The following is a 23,145-nucleotide window of genomic DNA, read 5'->3' as shown; positions in this document are numbered from 1 at the left end:
TATGTGTATATTTTTTCTTTTAAAGATTTATTCTTATTATTTTTTCTTACAACTTTACTTAAAAAACATCAATACATGTACAGATTATTAAAAGCATTTTAGCATAAATATATACAAATATATTTTTGTCAGTACTTAATTTTTTTGAAGGTTTGATAGTATGTATTGAAGTCTTACTATTTACAAAGATCATAAAGTACATGTAAAACAAAACGTAACATGGAAATAGTCAAAGGTTTCTTGGTGTGTAAAGATTAAACATAATGATTTTTAACTACCCAAAATTTCCACAAGGATATCTTCTTAGCTCTTGAGTTATTAATGATTTCAGGTCTAGGTGTACCCCACTCCGAGAGGGTGCAATACACTTAATTTTATTTTATTTTATTTTATTTTATTTTATTTTATTTTATTTTTTTTTTTGCCTGTTTGTTTGTTTGTTAGAAGGATTGAGGCTTCCACCTTTTGGCCTTTTTTTTTTTTTTTTCTTTCGGAGCTTCATATGGCCTGTGAGTTGTTTCTGGGGTGTTCAGAGCTTTCTGGGGTTAGTATCCAATTATCAGTGACTGCATATTATGTCTGTTCTTTTGTGACTAGGTTACCTCACTCATAGCAACCTTACTAATAATAGCCAGAAGCTGGAAAGAACCCAGATGTCCTTCAGTAGATGAATGGATTAATGTTCTATATTAAATATTATGATTGTTTCAAAGGTTTTATGAAGACCCGAACAGCTGGATTGAGGACCTGCAGTTCCTATGGGGCCCTGCACTTCTTATCACTCCTGTTTTGAAACCGGTAGGCTTTACCGAAGCATTATGCTTACTGCTTACAGACAACTTTGGGTAGTCAAATCTCTACAGAGTTTTGAGGAACCAGATAACACATATTGCTCAATGAACTACCTCAGGTCCACAATCTCCCAATGAAACTTAAAATGGCAAAGGATTTTGATACTATCAAAGTTCTTTGATACATATATATTATTAAATATATAAGAAAGACCATAGATAGGAGACTATGTATGATCAATTTTGTACTGAACAGTTTTTAATAATATTAATTACCTCACACTTAAGAAGACACAAAGACTACAAATTTGCGGACATGGTAGTAACACAGCCATGTACAATGGCCAAGCCAGAAAAGAGAGGTGAGATATGTTTCTGGTTTCTAAACTCCGGTGTCCGTGCATCTGTTTAGAAGTAAACATCTTGCTTCACGATAGGTTGGTGGTTTATAGCAAGGTTATATGGTATAACCTTACTATATAGGTTATATAGTAGAAGGGTTATTTTTCTTCTGAAAAAAATGGAAAATCTAAAACAATACATGACAAACTTCATAAGAATTGGGATTTTAAAAAATGTGCTTATTGTCATATATGCTCTGTAGATTCACATTGATTTCCTTTAATCCAGGAAACAGAATCTGTCAGTGCATATATACCTGATGCCACCTGGTATGATTATGAAACTGTAAGTAAAAAACGAATATCCATATCTAAATCTAAGTGTTTCTGTACGTAGAATGCATGGATGCTGGAAACTTCTGAAATTATTGTAAGAAATATTGCACAGTGAGAGAGCGTTCTAAAAACTGGTGTACAATTAGTCTTTGTTACACATGAGCCAAATTTATAATATGAAGTTATATTTTAACATACAAACATGTTATTGTATTTAAATGAAATTAATGGAATATCTTAGATAAAATAGAAACATTTAATTCTTTTCTCATATTTAACATTTCTCATATTTAACATTTGTCAGAAAGGTATACATGTTTTTAAATTTAAAATGTCCTTTGTGTTTTCCCTATTAATAATAATTCTTGCTATAAAATGGGAAATTCATAATTTTGATCCTAAATTAAGAACAATAGTTACACTACTCTGGTATAAAAATATAGTACAAATTATTACTTTGTTCATCAAATTGTGCTTTGGTATCTCCTACAGAAGCACTCCTAATTTTAATTTTTGTAAAATAAGACAGAAATTTTGCCAATATTTATTGATACACTTGGCTTATGACTCAATTAAGTTACTTTGGAATACACACATGACAGTGGTGGGAATGTTTCAAAATTATATATTCTTATGTTTCCAGCTGTACTATCTTTACAGTAATATATTAAATAGATGAATGCACAGCAGTTGAAGAATATAAAAAAAAATTTGGTTTATATACAATGCATCATTACTAACATACTACAATAGTGAAGTCCTGTCTTCTGTAGTACAGTGGGTTGGAGTAGAGCACATTCTATTGAACAAGAGCCACACTGAAGATGAATACTACACATCCTTTCTAAAATGTAGATATCATAATTAATAAAGAAACAAGATTATTAGAAGCATTATAAAAGAGAGTATACAACATGGCTATAATTGCTAATTATTGTAGGAAGAAAATACTTATCTATATCGTATTTTATAATTTAGAGGAAAATAAACTTATTCTCCTATGTGTAGAAAACTGAATAAAATTGTTTTCTTCCAATATAAACAAATTAATGCATAACAAGTGTATAAAATATAGAAATTACAGTAATGATATAGTAGACTTAAAATATATGTTAACAATAAAAATCGTATTTATTCTTTAACTAATAGGGTGAAAAAAGGCCATGGAGGAAAGAAAGGATTGACATGTACCTTCCAAAAGATAAAATAGGATTGCATCTTAGAGGAGGTTATATCATCCCGACTCAAGAGCCTGCTGTGACAACAACAGCCAGGTAAAATGAAAGATCATGGCTATTCGTACACATTCACAATAGTCTGTCTTCTATGAACTATCCCTGATGCTTGGAGTAAAATCTCCATGGATGTACGGACTTAGAGTTTTATAAACTTACAACCCAAGGTAACAGCGCCTGGCTCTATTTTCTGAGAATCCCTCTGAACAATGGAATAAACTTGGTTTATTGTTTTGCAAGTACTGTATTTTGCATAGAATAGTTGATAGAACCCTGTTATCTTAGGTTGATACAGCATGAAAGTGTGTAATTAACCTTGTGAATCGTTTTTATAATAACTCTAAATTTTTAAATTATTTTTACCTTTCTCTTAACATCTAAAAGTAGCATTGTTTTAGTTATAGTTTCTATTTCCATGATGAAACACCATGAAAAAGCAAGTTAGAGAGAAACATCCACATGGTAGTGCATCCCTGAAGATAGTCAGAGCAAGAATTAAAGCAGGGTACCAACCAGGAGGTAGGAGCTGATGAAAGAGACAACGGAGTGGTGCTGCTTCCTCGCTGGCTCCTCATGGCTTCCTCAGCCTGGTTTCTTATAGAACCCAGGTTCTTATAGAACGAACCCACAAAGGGCTGGGCCCTTCCCCATCAATCACTAATTAATAAAATGCTCTACAACCTTGCCTACAGGCAGATCCTACGGCGGAAGTTTCTCAAAAGTGGTCCTCTTCTCCCGACCCTAACCTCTGCCGAGTTGACATAAACTTAGCCAGCACATCTGTATTTTCCTATCTCTTGGAGATTAATATGTTTCAGTTTACGGCTATAATGGTTAAAAAGAACACTCGTATTTATTAAATTAGTTAGTTTTAAATTTTATTTGTGTGTATCCATTCCTGTTTGTCTGTATGTACACACTGTGTATGCAGTGCCCACAGAGAGCAGGCGTTGTATAGTTCCGGTTATTACGGTACAGATTTGATTCATGAGATATCAGTACTGGTAATCAAAAATGGATCCTCACAAATTGCAGTTTTTTTTAATACTAATCAATATATACAGCACCCAGGCTGAGCATTTCAGACACATTTAACTCTTTAGTTTTAATGAGAATATTATATAATTTAAATTTTGCAGATGCCATATTCTTCAACAACTAAATAACATCATATATTTATATTATGTTTTAAAGTGTATAAAATTTGTCGTTACTTATGGAAGTGTACTTATATTGAAAATTATGAATACAAAAATATGTTAGTACAGAACTAAAAAATTAGGTTGAATGTATTTGTTATACGTTATAAATTGATTAGGAAAGAATTTTTTAATTCTATACAATCCACATGTTACTTTGTAGCCGAAAGAATCCCCTTGGCCTTATTGTTGCATTAGATGAAAATCAGGCAGCAAAAGGAGAGCTCTTCTGGGATGACGGTGAAAGTAAAGGTAAGTTCCAGTGTAGTGTATGTTTAATCATCCATTATGATAGCGGTGTTTTAGTTTTATTCCTAAGGTTACATTGATAACGATTTTTATATTACTTTTTTATATTAACTATGTATTTGGTTAACATAACAGCTCTGTGAGCAAAAGTGTTTGAAAATATCTTTGACAAATGCATGTGATTTTTATTTAAATTAATATTTTAATTTGATAGAATCTGTCAAAATTTTTAAATGTCTGAATTGAATCACGTGTTAAATGTATTGGATAATTCATTGAATTATTTACACATGAAATTTTATTTATAAAGGCAAAAATCCAAATCAATACTCTCAGATGTAGTCAATGTCAGTGGCAAATTATTTGAGTAGAAGAAATTCCTTTTAGGGCTGGAGAGATGGCTCGAAAATCGAGAGCACTGGCTGCTCTTCCAGAGGTTCTGAGTTCAATTCCGACCACCCGCATGGTGTCTCACAGTCATTTATAAAAAGATCTGTTGCTCTCTTCTGGAGTTGAGGACAAACACTATGTACCTAATTCATAAATAAATTTCTTAAAAAATTCATTTTCTATTATTCAGAATCCTTTTCTTTATACTTTGACAACTTAGAATTAATTTATTAGTAAAATTGTCATGAGCCATTTTATTATGCAATGTAAATCATGTCGATTAATTTTATGTTTTTGACTGAATTAATCATTCATTTTTTCTTAACATGTTTAGTTTATTTATTTTAATATGGTACACTTAAGTAATAATTGTTTTATATCTGTGTACAAATGGAATTATACAGTTTGTATTTTGAATTAATATTTTTTCAAATTTCCTAAATTTTATTATGTTAACTTTTTCTTCAAAATTTGGTGCTAATTTTTGGTTATCTTATTAAGATGACCTAGGAATGTTTTAGTACATGTATGTTACAGACTTTGCTTTGTTTCATTTCTGTCATTAAGTATTAGTTTTATTACAGGTTAAATTTAGTTTTAGTATATCTCTATATTCCTTTTCTTTTTCAGAATGATTAAAAATAATAAATCAAGAGACATGAAATAACTGTACTATGTCATTTCATCATAGTATAAATATATAATTTCATAGTTAAATATTTCAAGAAATAGTAAATTAAGACAATGTATTAGTTTTGTGTGAATGCTTTATTAGTGGAGACAGGGTGAAATTCTGACTTTCTGTTTCTGCCTCCACAAAACTAGGATTATATGCTTGGGCAAAAACACCTGACTAGAATAAGTTATGAGTTTATTTCTGAATTTCTAGACCATTTTTCTACTCATGAAAAAATTAAACCAGAAAATATATTTAATATCTCTGTTACCAAGGGAATAAAACATCAAAATTATTCTTATGTGAAAAATACATAGCCATATTATTCTTGATATTATAACTATAATCATAACATATAATCACAATCCTATTACTTCTCCTTTTGCCTTCTTCCCATGTATCCTGTCTTGTTCTTTTTCTAATTCATGACCCTGTTTTCACAGATTTTTAGTACATTTGTTCATTCACATATTTGTGTGTGCGCATATATTCTGTTCATTATGTACAATGTTACCTGTGTATTTGTGTTTTCGGAGCTGATTGCTTCATACAAGATGCCAGTTACTGTGCTCTTCCCTGGAGATGGCTTTCTCCCACTCTCAGCATTCCTTAGCTGACTGTGGTTGTTTATGTAGGATTGAGGCTTCAGGAACATTTCCTCACATACATTATATATTATACATTATATTTTAGTTGTATCTTGGAATAATTGCTTTTATTCCCTCAGAGAAAGGGATGAGATGAACGTCTTATCCAAGCCCAGCATCCCACATCTTGGGATCAGCCCGAACACTTCTTTCTCTGTATTCACTATGTCTATGTTCATGACCGGACACTTCTTGGCTCCATTCCATCTAATCTTTCAAGCTTGCCTATGCACTCCAGCTTCTTTGGGCTTCAGACTGAGTTGCTTTGCTTGGCCTCATTCTAACTGTGACTATAGATTCTATTTGCTGGCTCCTCCTTTTCTGTCTCATGTCTTTACCTGCATCTCACTTGTCATCTTTGCAAACCTGTCTCTGTTAAACTGCCCCAACCAAAGTACCATAAAGCAAAATAACTGTTCTCAAGTAGCCTCTGTTTTCTATGCTGCTCTTGTGAGCTGAGTATATTTTATTTCTGACTCATTCTGTCAAATCTTCCTCTGATTCTTCATTTTGTCTGCCCCTTCAATTAGGTCTCACTTTTAAACATAGCTACTTCCTTCTATAAACTAAATTTATATTCATTTTCTGTGGTTTAAATATGTATACGACATGCATTTCTGTATTCCAGCCAGATCATACTGTAATCCAAGGAGTGTCTGCATTCTGACTGGATCATATACTGCTAGGTGGTCATTGGTGGTCTCTTGCAAGACCAGCCATGTTGCAGGATTAAAATTTCTCTATACCATCTTTCACACACTGCCTGTTCTCAAATCCCCCTGGAGCTAATCCAGTAATTTCTACCTAGATTTTTTTTCTTAATACTTATTAGAAATATAAAAATATAAATTGTTTTTAGCTCTTCATTATTATAATAATTTTAAAAGAACTAGTATTATATAATTGTAAAATAAGAAGAGTTAATTAATTTTTATTTGCTAACTATTTATTTTTCAATTTCAGATACCATAGAAAAGAAAATCTATATATTGTACACGTTTTCAGTTTCTAATGTAAGCATTTTGTAAAAAGTATATATTTTTTAAGTATCTAGTTTAATTTTCATTATGAACTATTTATTAGAATCACTGAAATTTCCCTCTAGGTTTTAATAATATTAAGAAGAATAACTTATTGAATTAATTTTTAAATTTAAATTATTTTATTATGAGCAAACTATATTATATTAACTAAATTAGATTAAATTTATGATAAAACTTGTGCATCATAGTAACAATGTCCCTAGGAAGTTGATTTCTATATATCCAATGTTTTAATTTTTTAAATAATAAATAGGAATTTTTTTCAGAGAATTTAAATTCTTTATTGTTCTAAACAATACTGTGTTGTCGATGGTCATATTACATATGACTTATCTTTTATGTGATTTCATCATAAATTCTAAAAATAAAATTGTAAGCTTACTTACAAACAAAGGGAGTTGTTTTTCACTGGGAAAGCTAGTGGGTTGGGGAGCTGATGGTTCACCAGTGACTTTGCCCTTATTCCTCTCATCAACATAGTTACTACCAAGACTTAACATCTGACATTTTATCCTGTTCCTTCTCAGAATATCTTGGTTGTTAACTGCACACATTCATCATACCCAGAGGGAACTGCCCTTGCATTTAAAACTATCAAAGTCCTTGGGCTAAATAACACTGTCACAGAGGTCACAACGGGTGAAAATGATCAGCAAATGGCTCCTCATTCTGGTTTCACCTTTGATGCTTCCAATAAGGTAAACTTAAAGATGTCTCATATGCTTCTTTATGCTATCACTCATTTTGAAGTTCTAAATACTTCTTTTTTCTTTACTTTTCTGTTCTTCAAGAAATATATCAAAGAAATAAACACTCTGGAAAATTCTGTTTGCTAGATTATTTAAGAATTTTATATCAAGTTCAAAGCATCATAAACTTAAACAATTAATCATTTTTTTATAGGTTCTCTCAATTACGGATCTCAGCTTCAACCTTGGCAAAAGCTTTATAGTTAGATGGACCCAAACCTTCTCTAACAATGAGAGATTCGCTTGTTACCCAGATGTCAGCAGAGCAACTGAGGAAACCTGTGTACAGAGAGGCTGCTTGTGGCGACCGGTAATCAAGTTTTTCTTGTGAATAAATATGTGATTCTCGTATAATCATATCAGTGAGGCATTTACACCCAAATTTTTAGTTCAATAATATAGAAATTATATCCATTTATGAATCTTTTGTTATTTGAAGCATATATTCCATAGAACACCAAACTTTAGATGAATTAATTCTTTAAAGACGTTGTGTAGCAGATGACAGACGGGGTGACCAGATAAATCACTTTTCAGGCATAATGGATGATAATTTTTCCCTTACAAAATAGCATTTTGTTTTACATATACATTACAATTATTACTGGTGACTGGCTAAATCGGCAAGTCTTATATCTGTAGTAACCAGTATTTCCAAAACAAGTTTCCAAACTATAAAAACCTGGACATGTGTAACTAAGGGATGCTTTAGTTACCTTGGACAGCATCAAAGAAGGCATATTTTGTGCTGATTTTGTGACAGGATCCACAGGGAAGAGTCGCTATGGTTGCGACATTGGGTTTGTTGTGAATTAGGAAGAATGAGCATGTTGCTCTATTACCAGAGTCATGTACATTTTCACTGCTGAGAGAGAGCACAAATTGTTTTTAACAGGACTGAGAGAATGTTATTGCTAATAAGGGCTCATGCATTAATGTCAAGTGAGAAAGAGGAACTGTAGTGATGGAGAAAGATGCAAGTTTAATAAGGAAGGCTAAAAAGAAAGTACCAGGACAGCACTGAATGGTGTGGTTATTCCCCTGTATTAAGACTGTATGTAAGTCACACTGCTGATAAGAAAGCAAACATAAAATATATCTTTGGAAGGCAATGCAAAAAGAAAAACCACCGATATTAGAAAACTAAGATCTTTCCTAGAACTTGAGATGTATTGGTGATTCTTCTAATTCTTCCAGGTAGTTAGCCGTCTTCATAATCATACTCATGCTGACATCAATTTTCTTGAACCCTAAATATCCTACATGATTTGAAGTCATTTGAAAACAGCCTATGTAAAATACTAAAATATATAGCTGTATTGAGACATAGGTAGTATTTTGAAAAAACAAACCTTTTAAATAGCATAATTTATATTTAGGCAGTTAGAAATTTCTTGGGAAACACAACTTATTAATTTTTCTCCTGAATAGTTAATGGGGTCTTAAGCTGTTTACCCGAATTATTTTCTTTTTTAAAAATTTTATATGAATGGGCATTTTGCCTGTATGTATACCTGAGAAACACATATATGCAGTGCTTGTCAAGACCAAAATAAGTATTGGCTGCCTAAATTCCAAGACCTGGAATTTAAAATTGTGACGAGCTGCCATGTTGCTACTGGGAATCAAACCCAAGAGTTCCAGGAGAAGCTAGTAGTCTCAACTGGTTAGATGGCTCTCCATGCCTAAACTATTAGTACTAGAATAGAGTTAATCAAGGAAAAAGTTAATCCTGATGGTAACTATTAACAAAAGAGATATAGTGAAATTAAATAAAACAGTTTTGATAGAGTCATGAAGTAGAAGTGTCTAAAGATGACCATTTTGCCAACTGAGCTTTGAATGAAAAACACAGTGTTCATGTTAGAGATGGATTTCTTTAAACTGAGACTGTAAGCACCTAAATGTGAGTAGATTAAGCAAAAGTGGATTTTTTTTTCTTTTAAACAGAAACATTAGGCTGGTTTCCAGCATTTTAATGTTATCTGCATCTGTATTCTTCCACCTTTACCACACTGTTTTATTTTCATAGTTTGCCATAATAATTGGTTTTATATTTGCAGGCTACTCACTCCAAGAAAGATGATAGAAAAACACCATCTTGGTGTAATTAGTTTGTACCTTCTTTTACGAGATTTAGGGTTTATACTATATCTAAAAAATAGACTGAAATATGTATTGCCTCTTCAAAAGTCTGTAATCAATTAATAATTATAGACATTTGATAGAAAAAGACTTCGGTAAACTATCTCATGCTCAATGCCAAAGTTACCAACTTACCTTTGGGTACTATCTTTTACTGTATCAAAGAGCAGACAAAATTATCTTTGTTAAGATTTCCTACACTAAGTCCTGGTAGGAATGCAATCTACCAGCTTTAATATGAGCCATAAAAAAGACTATATTAATACTATGACAAATAGAGAAAGATAAACTACGATTATGTATTTTAAAGTCATTTTCAGACAGAGAAAACAGTGAAACTTTATAGCATAAAATAAAATACAGGAAAAATTCATTTACATAAATCTCTGTCAAAGCAACACAATTAATTTGTGTCATTTTGCATTGACTAACAATATTTGACATTTTGTCTCTGCTGTTCTAAGATTAGATTCATTATGTCAATATGTGATATAAAAATTTAGAACATATCTCATACAAATAATAAATTTTTTTATTATGTGTTACAAAAATTGTTACTCTGCATGATTTAAGTTTATGGTTCTGACATTTTCACTTTTTGATACTGAACTTGTATTGCTTTTAGGTTAGCGAGCTCTACAATGTGCCTTCGTGCTACTTTCCTATGGATCACAATCCTTACTTGTTAACGTCAACTAAACGTTCGCCAACGGGCATCACAGCAGAACTCCAGTTGAATCCTGCCAATGCTAGAATTAAGCTTCCATCTAATCCCATTTCCACTCTCCATGTGGAAGTAAAGTTTCACAAAAACGACATGCTACAGTTTAAGGTACATTGAATCTCTTTACACACCAAGAAAACTTTGACTATTTCCAGGTTACATCTTGTCTTACATGTACTTTATGCTCATTGTAACTAGTAAGATATTATTAATACACACTATCGAACCTTTAAAAAAATCAAGTACTGACAAAAATGTTCATATACTTTCATGCAAAAATGCTTAAAATCTGTACATCTATCATTGTTTTTTAAAATAAAGTTGTTCAATTAAAAATAAGAATCTAAAGTTTCTTAGGGGAAAGTTTTAGAGAATTTCATATTCTACTTGATTTCATCGGATTCTTTTCTTTGCATTTTTGTTTGTTTCTTTGGGTTTTGTTTTGTTACTTTTTTCATATTTAATGCTAGATCCAAAGCAGCTATGTAGAAATGCATAGTTGTAAATGCTCCTTTTGGAAAGATTATAAAACATGTGCTCCATTAGCAGTAAGCATAAACACGTGTGTACTGTCACTGGTTTCCTTGAAACAGATTTCTGATGCACATCATAAGAGATATGAAGTTCCTGTACCGCTAAATATTCCAGAAACCCCTACAAGTACTTACGAAAACAGACTGTATGATGTAGAAATCAAGGAAAATCCTTTTGGCATCCAGGTTCGAAGGAGAAGCAGTGGAAGGCTTATGTAAGTGATTAAATAATTTCATGAGAAAGGGAATAATTTTCAGCTTCAAAGAGCATTCTACTAACAGTTGGTTGTATGAATATTTCCCCAATTTTAACATTTTTAAACAACATACTCATAGGACCATACAAAAAAGAAATCCAAAATTTATTTTACTGTATTGGTACCCTTTTTCTTTGTAAGGGTTGTTTTTGATGTTAAGATCCTGTTCTCTAATTGGTTCTTAATCTGTCAGTAATGAAATGAATGGGCTAATTACTGAACTGAAGTGACAGGCAGGAATTCCAGGTACATGGAGGCACGCAGAGAGATGCAAGGAAGGAAAAGAGAGGCAAATTCACCATGCTTTGGAGGGAGAAGAACTGACAGCCATGTGAGGTCTTAAAACAGAGTAGCCACACAGGCCGCTCCTATAGGCAGGTGGTCAGGAGAGTTTAGCCACGAAAGTTTAAGGCAGGTGGGAAAGGCAAAGATAAAAATATTATTGTGGACACACTTTTCTAGGTGAGAGACAGAAATACCCAGCAACAATGTTCAAAGGCAAGTTGAAAAAGAACAACTGTGTGTGTCTTTTATCTATACATCCACAGGAAGCTGGGAGAGGGTGGGTACCACAGCCCCCAACCTAGAGCAAAGAAAGACAGAGGTAAACTACAGGCAACAACTTTTGTTAATAAGTATTAGGTTATATGTTATAATAATGTAAAGAATCTCAGCAGATTCATCTTAAAATACATGCTATGTACAGAAGGCAGTTAGGACTCTGCTATGTAAATGAGCTATACAATTGTGAAACTTGGAACCTGACACATATCGATGAAAATAAATTGAGAAAAATCTGTATTAAGTTTATTATGTATGGATTTATTAAAATACCAGTTTTTCATGTTTACCAAATGCACCAAGTTAAATACATTTTTATTTATGCTCACCATGTATTCTTTTAAACGATGTGAAAGTGCTGGTTGTTATGGGCAGTCTTGTAGCAAATTTTAAAAAGCCCTAACTACCCTGGCTTAATAAGAATTTATTACAAAGTTTTTGTGTAGTTCGAAGGGTTAAGAAATGAAATAATTTGTGAAACAAACACTTGGAGGCATGTAAATTACACCTGCTTTGCAATATTTTAGAAAATTACACAGAAGCTTTGAGCCTATTTCAGATTTTTCATAACATTAATATCTCTCCTTGGTGACCTCACTTTCTTTTCCTCCTTTCTTCCATTTTCTCACGAAAAGTTACAGTAACAATCCACTCTCTTTATACATGTTTTTCCTATATGCCAGTATTATAAATACAAAATACAGTAATATAACAGCTGAATGTAGTGACTGAGAAGAAGTTACCATTGTGTTTACAGCTCATGATAATATTCATTTTTAAAGTTACATACGTTTAAATTAGAAATAATCATTATTCCTCAAGATAAATAAAAATAGATAATTTATTTTTAAGATATGAATCAAAAATTAATATAATTTTGATCAGTTATATTTTGTAATATATTGGACTAAAATATTATTATATTCTCATTTTGTATCTTGAATAATAGTACATAAATATTTTTAAATTATTAAGTCGTTAAATATGTCAAAAGAAAAAATATAGCAATAATTACCTATATTCATTTGATACCTAGCTATAATTAGGAACATAAGAAAAATTAACTCCTTAGATTACAAAGAAAAACTACTATCATTATTTGCAATGTTACTGGGAATATGCATACAGAAAATATATTTATTTGCTTTTGGAATAGTAAAAGTAATTATAGTTATTACTTTTTAATTTTACACATATTTACAGAGATAGACTGGTTTGTTTCCTTCTGTTTTCAGCTGGGATTCTCGCCTGCCTGGATTTGCCTTTAATGATCAGTTCATTCAGATATCTACACGTCTGCCGTCACAGTATTTATATGGTTTTGGGGAAGTGGAACACACAACATTCAAGCGAAACTTGAACTGGCATACTTGGGGGATGTTCACAAGAGATCAACCACCTGGAGTAGGTACCAATTAGTGGCTACTCAATGAAGCAGCTAAGATAGTGGTGAAGACCTAGTTCCCTTCTTTGCAGGCAGATTACTCAAACCTAAAACACTTATCATAAAGAGGAATAGAGGCTTGCAGTGATAATGGGGTAGTTTTCCGAACAAAATAAACAGACGTTACAGAAAAATTAGAAAATATACATTTTGTGAGTATTTTCCAAAAGATGCTGAACAATTTTTGAAATTTTAATTCTTATATTTTATTTTAAATTTTGGAAATATATTTAGTTTAAATATATTTATCATTTTTTAACCTAGTGAGTCCAATAAGTTCTCATATACACATGGGCAGAGGGTGTCTAGCAGAGCCTGGGAAACCTACCAGTGGTCATTTGTAAAGAACATTTCTCTTTCTAGCAGTCATTGAATGCAACTTACCCCTAGTTACAGGCGGGGCACTCTGGTTCTCCTTTCCAATCCGAAATCAGATCATTTGCAGGTAAATGCAGCTGCTGTGATTTTGTGTGTGCAGCAATCATGGTAAACTGGGAGGATAACATTTCACAGAACTCTTGCTTCCCTTATGCCTCCTCGTTTGAGTGCAGAAAATGCATAGAGAGGTATACATATCCTAACGTTGATAGTGTAGTCACAAGGTGATTCTAATCACCACTTTGAATAGTGGTCCTTCTGCACCTAAAACACAACTACATGCTACAACAAGCTTCTATGACCGAGGTTGGAAGCAGCTCAAATCTATGGAGATAAATTTGAAAAGCAATTTAACAACATGACCTTTTAGAAAAGCAACATCAAAAGATTCTCTGCTAGAGCCTATGACCTCTCTAGCCATGATTTTTAGCTAGGTTTCTAACATTATGTCTGAAGCCTTCCTGATGGCACATTTCAATTCCAGCCAGGACAGCCGTTGGCTACAGCAGTTGGGTACTTCTATAAACTATCTTACCCCTATTGCTCAGTGTGTGTATCTACGCAGATAAGTCATTATACCATGTAGGTGACAGAATGGGTCAAGTGAGACCATTGATGTCTTTTCTACCCCCAGCAACCTGCATAGCACCCCTGTATCATGTATGTGTCAGATAAAGGAATACATACAAAGGCTGAATCAAAATTATGTCAAAAGAGAACTATTCAGTACTAATATGGCTATTATTTGATTAATATGATCTAAAATTGATTCCTAACTAGTTTCTTAACTTTTCCAACCACATGAAACAAACATACTTATAGTATTCCTAAAGATAACTGCTTGTGTTTATATATTTCACTATTAGTGATTTGATGCCATACCTTTATATACCACAGATAAAACTGTAGATTTTATGTATTCCAACTACTACTTCTATCCTTAACAATATTTTCATGTGACCTGATCATCATTAAAGTTCTGTTTTGATATCAGAATACATTTCTTTAATAATAAATATATTAAAAACTAAATAATATCAACTGTCAACATTCCAAACATATCATTAATAAAAATGCTTTAAGAACAAGCTCACCATCAGCTATACTTGCAATTGCTAATGAAAAATATATTCAGTAACAGTAAAGTATTATTGCATTTATTTTTGTGATGATATAATCAGTGTCTTTGCTATGCTTAAAATGCATCTGCATCTATTCAAAAGAGTGTTACGTCAAAATTATTTCAAAGAACTCTTTAATATTAATATAGCTGTTGCTACTTGATTAATTTGATCTTCATTTAACATGCTAATATACTACTAAATTTGAGTTTGAAAATAGAAATTGCATTCTTACTATGGAAGTCTATTTTTGTAAACTTTTTTTTTCTTAATAGTTTGATTGCTTACATCACTTTTTTTTTTCAGGACATTTTATTTTAGGAATAGTGTTAACTTACAAAATAAACTGGGTTACCTAACTTCCAGGATGAACAACTACTCTAAAATCAGGGTCGCTTGTCATTTACAGTCACTAAGTTTATAGATGTTGCATATTTTTCCAATTTAATAGCAGGCTCTATAGAAATATGCATCCAAGTAAAAGAAGATATTTAAATGAAGTACATGTATTTTATTCAAGAATGGTTGAATTTGCTAATCAGAAATACATCAATTTCCAAGCTTAAAGTTATTGAAATAAAGTAACATTGATTTAGCTCATATTTTATTTTTTCTAAATATACATAATGTTTTTTTTCAATATTTCAGTATAAACTGAATTCCTATGGAGTTCATCCTTATTATATGGCTTTGGAGGATGAGGGCTATGCGCACGGAGTTCTGTTACTGAACAGCAATGGAATGGGTAAAGCTATTATTTGTTAAATCTCTCGTATGAAATAGATAAATGTGATCTAATAACAAATATCTCTTGCAGATAAGCACTCAACTTTTATTTTGGTTTTTCAGATGTTACATTCCAACCAACTCCTGCTCTAACGTACCGCACAATTGGCGGAATCCTGGATTTTTACATGTTCTTGGGACCGACTCCAGAAGTGGCAACAAGACAATACCATGAAGTACGGATGCATATTTACTGAAACATGTGAAAGTTTAGTGGTAGTGTAAAGTATCTTTCATATAACTTACAATATTTTTAAAGGTAATCGGCTTTCCAGTCATGCCACCTTACTGGGCTCTCGGATTCCAATTATGTCGTTATGGATACAGAAATACTTCAGAGATTGAACAGCTATACAACGACATGGTGGCTGCTAAAATCCCCTATGTATGTATATCAATAACATATGGATTCTGTAAAGACAGAATAAAATATTTAAACACTATGTTCTTTGGGATTATATTAACCATTTGGAAATAGTGCTCACATTTTGGTAGTATCTTATGAATTGGATATAGATTCTTCTATATCAGAATCTAATACTGTTGAATGCATTAATTATCAGAAAAAAATTACACATACACAAATCAATATTTGGAACTGAGATTTTCTAGTATTATTCTACTACTACAGTTAGTAAGTTTACATAAACTGGAATAAGTTAGAAAAGTGTCCATTGAAAGACAATGGTTGGCAAATTAGTTGTTTAAGACTCATTTGAAATTTCTGATGGTAAATTTCAAATCTTATGACTTAAATATATTTTCACATATTTAAATGTAAACAATGAATTATTTAACTTATTTCAAAAATCAATTTAAATTATGTAAGACCAAAACATTTATAATAATTGATAAAATTTTAAATATTTTGTTTCTTTTGTCATTGTTAGAATTAATTTATTTATCTTGATGTGATTTATGGTTAACATGAGTACAAACGCATTTCTTATATATGCATTGAAATTTCAGTTTTAAGTGACCATATTACCATAATTCATAGCATTAAAATCTCTTTGTTTCTGTTTTTCTTGCAATCTAATATTGAAGTTTGTTGTTGTTGTTGTTGTTTAAAATGTTTACTTCTCAGATAAAATTATTGTGGACCAAACCAATCATGCATATAAAATTGTTCTTAGTCTATTTTTTATTCTTTATCATTTTTTAACTTATTTAGTAGAGGTCTTATGATACAGCTGATGTAAGACACAACCTCCAGAGAACTTCCTAATTGTTATTATTTTCTATTTTAGGATGTTCAGTATACAGACATCAATTATATGGAAAGGCAACTAGACTTCACGATTGGTGAACGTTTCAAGACTCTTCCTCAGTTTGTTGACCGAATAAGAGAACAAGGAATGAAATATATTGTTATACTGGTCAGTATCAATTTTTAAGTGAATTCTATTATTCCTTCTATTTACTTTTCGAAAATGAGAGTATGAAAAAAGAAAAAAAAAAAGGCATCTTTGGACTTGGATTCTGATGATGACACAGTAATTAAGAGAACTTCCTCTTTTTAAGGAAAAGTGAAGTTTTGGTCTCTTTCAACATCTGTGACACAATGCCAAACACACACACACACACACACACACACACACACATACAAACACACACACACACACACACACACACGTTCTTGTTCTCTCTTTCTTTCTCTCTTTCTCTCACACATATACACACACTTAAATACAAATTTTAAATAATAAAAAGAATTTTTCAACTCTACTCCTACCTATTGATTTTTTTCCTATTAAGATGCTATTATTATATTTGCTTGGGCTATTCCCAGTTACCCAAGAATAAGGTCTATGTGTAAATAAAAAGTCACATGACAGATATTAAAGGAAAATGTGCTGTCTTAACACTCTAGTGGTAAATGGCTTCAACTTAGACCAAAGAACGTAGATATACTTGTTTCCAAATAAATTTCAGATGTTCTTCTGAACTTCTTCTGCTGTTTTACTCATTTAAAATTTGGTTTCCTCTGGGATGAGTAAAAGTAATCAGGGAAAAGGTAAGGTTATCAATGTATTTTATGGAGCAAGCTTGACAAATGAAAAAAATAATCAGGTAAAAATGAAACCAAAGCGGGGGAAAACACCCAATAAGCTTGCTTGCTTGAGTTCTTAGCCAGCTGTTTTGAGAATGCTTTGGAATATAGCAGTGGCACTGGTGTTTGGCCATTTCTTCAAATGGGAGCAGAGGGTGAGGATAATCGAAAGGGAGAAAGCTACAGTGTTGCTGATTGGACACCCAACTTGTTAGAGGTTTGCTCACAATGTAATTTGTTTTAATTTTTATTGTTACTTTAATCTTAGGATCCAGCAATCTCAGGAAATGAAACACAGCCTTACCCTGCCTTTGAACGAGGAATACAGAAAGATGTTTTCGTCAAATGGCCTAACACAAATGACATCTGCTGGGCAAAGGTACTCAGTATTGTTAAGCTGGATAATTTTGAAAAGTCCAGATATTTCATTTCATTAAATACTTCAAACCATTCAGAGTGAGAGATCAAAACATATTTTTAATAATTAAAATATTATATGTACTTCTGATCTTTATCTGAATTATTAAACAGAAATAAGGAATTCACATAAATCATAAAAACAAATATTTTATCATTATATTGTGTTTTATTGAGTGTTTAAATACGTTCTGTGTTTTATAATAAAATTTCCCATAGTGGACTGACAGCTCATGATGCAATGTTTATGTATTCTTGCTTTAGAAAGAGTAATAGTTTGCATTTTCTTGTTCCTTTGCGTGAGGACTAAACTTACCTGACTAAAGTGAGTAAGAAAAGTCATTCACTGAGTACTTTATACAAGCAGTGATAATGAGATGCAAGTGAATTATGAAAATATCTGGATTTGAGTTCCATATAGTATTTTTAAAGATTAAATAGAATGGGGAAGTTAAAAGAATAAGAACTGAAATTGACCTTCTCTGGTGTGGGTGGAACCAGCAGGACAATCCTGGGCGTGGTTAAAGTGCTGCCAAGAGTCAGAGACTGAAGATTATGGTAGGAAGGAGGGAGATAAAGGTTTCCCAGACATGGAAACTGGTTTTCTACACAAAGTGTGAGCTGAAAGAAAGATAAATCAAAGTGCCCATTTTTGCCACCCCTGAGATTTAAGGCTTGGAGTCAGGATTAGTTATTTTCTCTTACTTCTGTGAAAAGTAAACTTCCTAGAATCTTGGGCCTCTTTTAGGTGCTTTGATTGGGAAGATTTTTCTTTATTATTCAAGAAAAAAATCAATAATAACATTTAAAATGGAATAAATTTTACACATTCCTATATTGATGACATAATTAGTTATATATATTTAATTTTTTCTATTTTTTAGTCATTGTCATTGTTGTTGGATCAATGTTATGATATTTGTAATAAGATCATTGATTCCAAGTTCAGTCTGAACACTAGTTAATCGATTTTATCACATTTTTAGTGGATATAGTGCATGCTAAAATTTAGGAAATGTGGATGAAGATATCAGACCTACCTTAGACATTTTTCTCTAGATTTAAGAATATTATAAAATGAAATGGATAAGGTGTAAGTATAGGGTTTATTGGAATAGAAATATAAAAGTTAGCTTTTGCCTCTAATAATATATTCCTAATTTATAGAACAGTCATACCCTATTACTTGAACTATTATTCTATTACTACTTTTTGACAGGTGTGGCCAGATTTACCTAATGTTACAATAGATGAAACTATAACAGAAGATGAAGCCGTTAATGTAAGTCTTGCATTGCTAAATTCCCAAACCAGATTTTGAAATTAAATATTATATAACTATATACCTGAATTTGAAGCTTTTCCTTTAAAAAGGGGTAGATTAATTTTAAATATTTTCTGCTGGATTATTTTTCATTACCCTTTCTAACCTTTTCAATATATGAAGATTTATGAATTTTAAAATACATGTAGGTGTTTATCATATCACAATAATGTTTTTTTGTCCAATATAGCATTGCTTTTTATTGGTTACTTTATTTGTTTGCATTTAAAATACTATCCCCCTGCCCAGTCTCCCCTTCATAAAGCCCTATTCCATCCTCCCTACCTGCTGCTTCTATGAGAGTGTGCCCCCATGTAACCACCCACTCCTGCCTGACGGCCCTAAAATTCCCCTACTCTGGAGCATCTAGTATCGACAGGACCGAGGCATCCCCTGTCACTGGTACCAGATAAGGCCATCCTCTGGTACATGTGTAGCTGAAACCATGGGTCCCCCATGTGTACCCTTGGTGGAGAAGGGTCTGTTTGATTTTTGTTCTTTTTCCTATGGGGTTGCAAACTCCTTCAGCTTCTGCAGTCCTTCTAATTCCTCCACTGGGTTCCTGTTCTCAGCCCAGTGGATGGCTCTGAGCCTGCCATAGATAGGGTCCTTTCAGAAAGCACTTCTTGGCATCATCAATAGTGTCTGGCTTTGTTGTATACGGGTGGATGGATAACTAGGTGCCACAGTCTCTGAAGAGCATTTCCTTAGTCTCTGCTCCACTTTTTGTCCATGCATTTCCTTTCACAGGAGTAATTCTGCATTAATATTTTTGAGATGTGTTGGTGGTCAGACCCTTAAAGCAGGGGCATGTCTAACCTCTGGATATGATCTCTACAGGTTCTCTCTCCCCTTCATTGAATATTTCAGCTAATCTCATCCCTGTTGGGTCCTGGGATCCTTTTGCTTTACTGTCATCTGGGACTTTCCAGTTGCTATTCCTAGTTCTCCATCCCCCATTGCTACACACCTCTGTTCAACGTCCTGACCCTCTGTACTTCTCCCTCATATCTTTTCACACTTGATCCTGACCTCCTTTCCCCTCCCAATCTTCTGTACCAACCATGATATTCTCTCCTTCTACCTCCCATGATTATTTTGGTCACCCTTCTAAGTAGGACTGAATATCTACACTTTAGTCTTCTTCTTGAGATTCATGTGGTCTTTGAATTATGGGTATTCTGAGCTTTCTGCCTAATACCTACTTATAAGCGATATGTTTGTTCTTTCGTTACTGGATTACCTCACTCAGGATGCTATTTTCTAATTCCATCCATCTGCCTGTGAATTCCATGAAGTCATTGTTTTTAACCACTGAGTATTCCAATGTATAAATGTACCACATATTCAGTACCCATTCCTCCATCAAAGGACCTGTAAGTTGTTTCCAATTTCTGACTATTATAAATAAGGCTGCTATAAACATAGTGGAGCATGTGTCCTTGTTAGATGTTTTGCATCTTTTGGGTATATGACAAGGAGTAGTATAGCTGAGTCCTCAGGATGTATTATGTAAAATTTTGGTAGAATTGCCAGAATAATTTTTAGAGTGGTTTGTACCAGCTTGTATGCCACCCACCACAATGGAAGAGTATCCTCTTTCCCCAAATCCTCACCAGCATCTTTTGTCACCTGATTTTTTGTAGTAGCCACTCTGACTGAAATAAGGAGGAAATCAGGGTTGTTTTGGTTTGCATTTTCCTGATGTCTAAGAATGTTGAATGTTTCTTTAGGTACTTCTTGGTCATGTGTGAGATTCCTTACTTGAAAATTTTTTGTTTACCTCTGTACCCATTTTAATAGTTTTCTTTGCTTTTCAGGAGTCTAACTTTTTGAGTTCTTTGTATATTTTATATATTAGCCTTCTATCAGATGGAGGGTTGGTCAAGATCTTTTCCCTATCTGTAGGCTGCTGTTTTGTCCTGTTGAGAGTGTCCTCTGCTTTACAGGAGCTTTTCAGTTATATAAAATACTATATGTTTATAGTTGATTGTGGAGCCTTAGTCATTGGTGATCTTTTCTGGATGTTTTCCCCAGTGTGAAAATGTTTGAGACACTTTCCCACTTTCTCTGCTGTTAGATTCAGTATATCTGGTTTTATGTAGAGGTCCTTATCCACTTGAACTTGAGCTTTGTATAAGATATAAGAATGGACCAATTTGTATTCTTCTATATGCCAACATCACTTGGGCAAGCACCATTTGTTGAATATACTGGTTTTTCCCCACTGGATTAATTTGGCTTTTTGTTAAAGATCAGGTTAACAAAGGTGTGTGGGTTTTCTTCTAGTCTTCAGTTCTATTTCACTAACTTACCTGTCTGTCTCTATACCAAGACTATGCAGTTTTTATCACCATTGCTTTGTAATACAGCTTTAGAGCTGGAATAATGATTCTTCAGGTAGTTCTCTTATTATTGAGGATATTTTTCACTGTATAAGGATTGTTTTTATTCCAAATGAATTTGAGAATCTCACTTTCTGTCTCTGTGAAGATTTGTGTTAGAATTTTGATGAGGAATTCAATGAATCCATAGATTGCTTTTTGGCAAGATGGCCATTTTTACTTTATTTATCCTTACAATCCATGAGCATGGGAGATCTTTCCATCTTCTGAGATCTTTTTCAATTTCTTTCTTCAGAGTCTTGATTCTTATCATACAGATCTTTAACTTGCCTGGTTAGAGTCACATCAAAGTAGTTTAAATTATGTGTGATTATTGTGAAAGATTTAGTTCCTGTAATTTCTATCTTAGCCTTTTTATCCTTTGAGTAAAAGAAGGATAATGATTTGTCTGAGTTAATTTTATATTCAGACCTTTTGCTGAAGTTGTTTAAGAGCTGTAGGAATTCTCTGGTGGAATTTTTGTGTTCACTTAAATATACTATAATATCATTTGCAAATAATGATATTTTGACTTCTTCCTTTCCAATATGCATCGTTTTCATCGCCCTTTGTTGTTTAATTGCTTTGACTAAGACTTCAAGTACTATATTAAATAGGCAGGGAGAGTGGGTAGCCTTGTCTAGTCCCTGATTTTAGTGGGATTGCTTTAAGTTTCTCTCTGTTTACTGTGAAGTTGGCTACTGGTTTGCTGTATAATGTTTTTATTAGGTTTAGATATGGGTCTTGAATTTCTGATATTTTCAAGACTTTCAACATGAAGGGGTGTTGAATTGTCAAATGCTTTCTCATCATTTAAAGAAATGACATGTTTTTTTATTTGAGTTTGTTTATATAGTGGATTACATTGATGAATGTTTATACATTGAAACATCTCTGCATACCTGAGATGCAGCCTACTTGATCATGATAGATGATCATTTTGATATGTTTTTGATTCAGTTTATAGAAATTTTATTGAGTAATTTTGCTTCAATATTTATAAAAGGAATTGGTCTGAAGTTGTCATTCTTTGTTGGATCTTTGTGTGGCTTAGGTATAAGCATAATTGTGGTTTCATAGAACAACTTGGATAGTGTTCCTTCTGTTTCTCTTTTGTAGTCTAGTTTAAAGAATATTGACATCAGAAATGAAAAGAGACATAACACCAGGAACCTATGAAACCCAAAGAATCACCAGATCCTACTAATAATGCTAGGTGTCAAACTCAGGTCAACATCATGAGATGCCTATTTAACACACAGAGTGAGTGGCTCATCAGGCTCTAGCTGGGATCTCTCAGTCACCACTTGTCATAGGACTGTGGCTGGTATAACCCACATACACCCTGTACTTATCCAGAGA

At 32.7% G+C, this 23,145-nt stretch overlaps 1 protein-coding gene across 1 annotated transcript in view; it reads left to right on the top strand.

Annotated features, from left to right (window-relative positions):
* SI (sucrase-isomaltase) overlaps positions 1 to 23,145 on the top strand; it is a gene marked incomplete at both ends in the record, with an annotated part of 72,281 nt that overhangs the window by 25,323 nt on the left and 23,813 nt on the right. The window contains 16 exons of the mRNA XM_080915776.1: positions 714 to 798; positions 1,422 to 1,478; positions 2,618 to 2,742; positions 4,066 to 4,154; positions 6,828 to 6,877; positions 7,435 to 7,605; positions 7,811 to 7,966; positions 10,427 to 10,633; positions 11,119 to 11,273; positions 13,112 to 13,280; positions 15,468 to 15,564; positions 15,669 to 15,781; positions 15,865 to 15,990; positions 16,856 to 16,984; positions 17,927 to 18,037; positions 19,295 to 19,357. Of these exons, the coding sequence (XP_080771902.1) occupies positions 714 to 798; positions 1,422 to 1,478; positions 2,618 to 2,742; positions 4,066 to 4,154; positions 6,828 to 6,877; positions 7,435 to 7,605; positions 7,811 to 7,966; positions 10,427 to 10,633; positions 11,119 to 11,273; positions 13,112 to 13,280; positions 15,468 to 15,564; positions 15,669 to 15,781; positions 15,865 to 15,990; positions 16,856 to 16,984; positions 17,927 to 18,037; positions 19,295 to 19,357 (1,903 nt within the window). The remainder of the gene's footprint in view (positions 1 to 713; positions 799 to 1,421; positions 1,479 to 2,617; positions 2,743 to 4,065; positions 4,155 to 6,827; positions 6,878 to 7,434; positions 7,606 to 7,810; positions 7,967 to 10,426; positions 10,634 to 11,118; positions 11,274 to 13,111; positions 13,281 to 15,467; positions 15,565 to 15,668; positions 15,782 to 15,864; positions 15,991 to 16,855; positions 16,985 to 17,926; positions 18,038 to 19,294; positions 19,358 to 23,145) is intronic.

Source organism: Micromys minutus, assembly GCF_963924665.1.
Source record: "Micromys minutus genome assembly, chromosome: 4".
Classification (NCBI taxonomy): domain Eukaryota; kingdom Metazoa; phylum Chordata; class Mammalia; order Rodentia; family Muridae; genus Micromys; species Micromys minutus.
The sequence above is the reverse complement of the archived record's forward strand: the minus strand, read 5'-3'. Positions and strand labels throughout refer to the sequence as shown.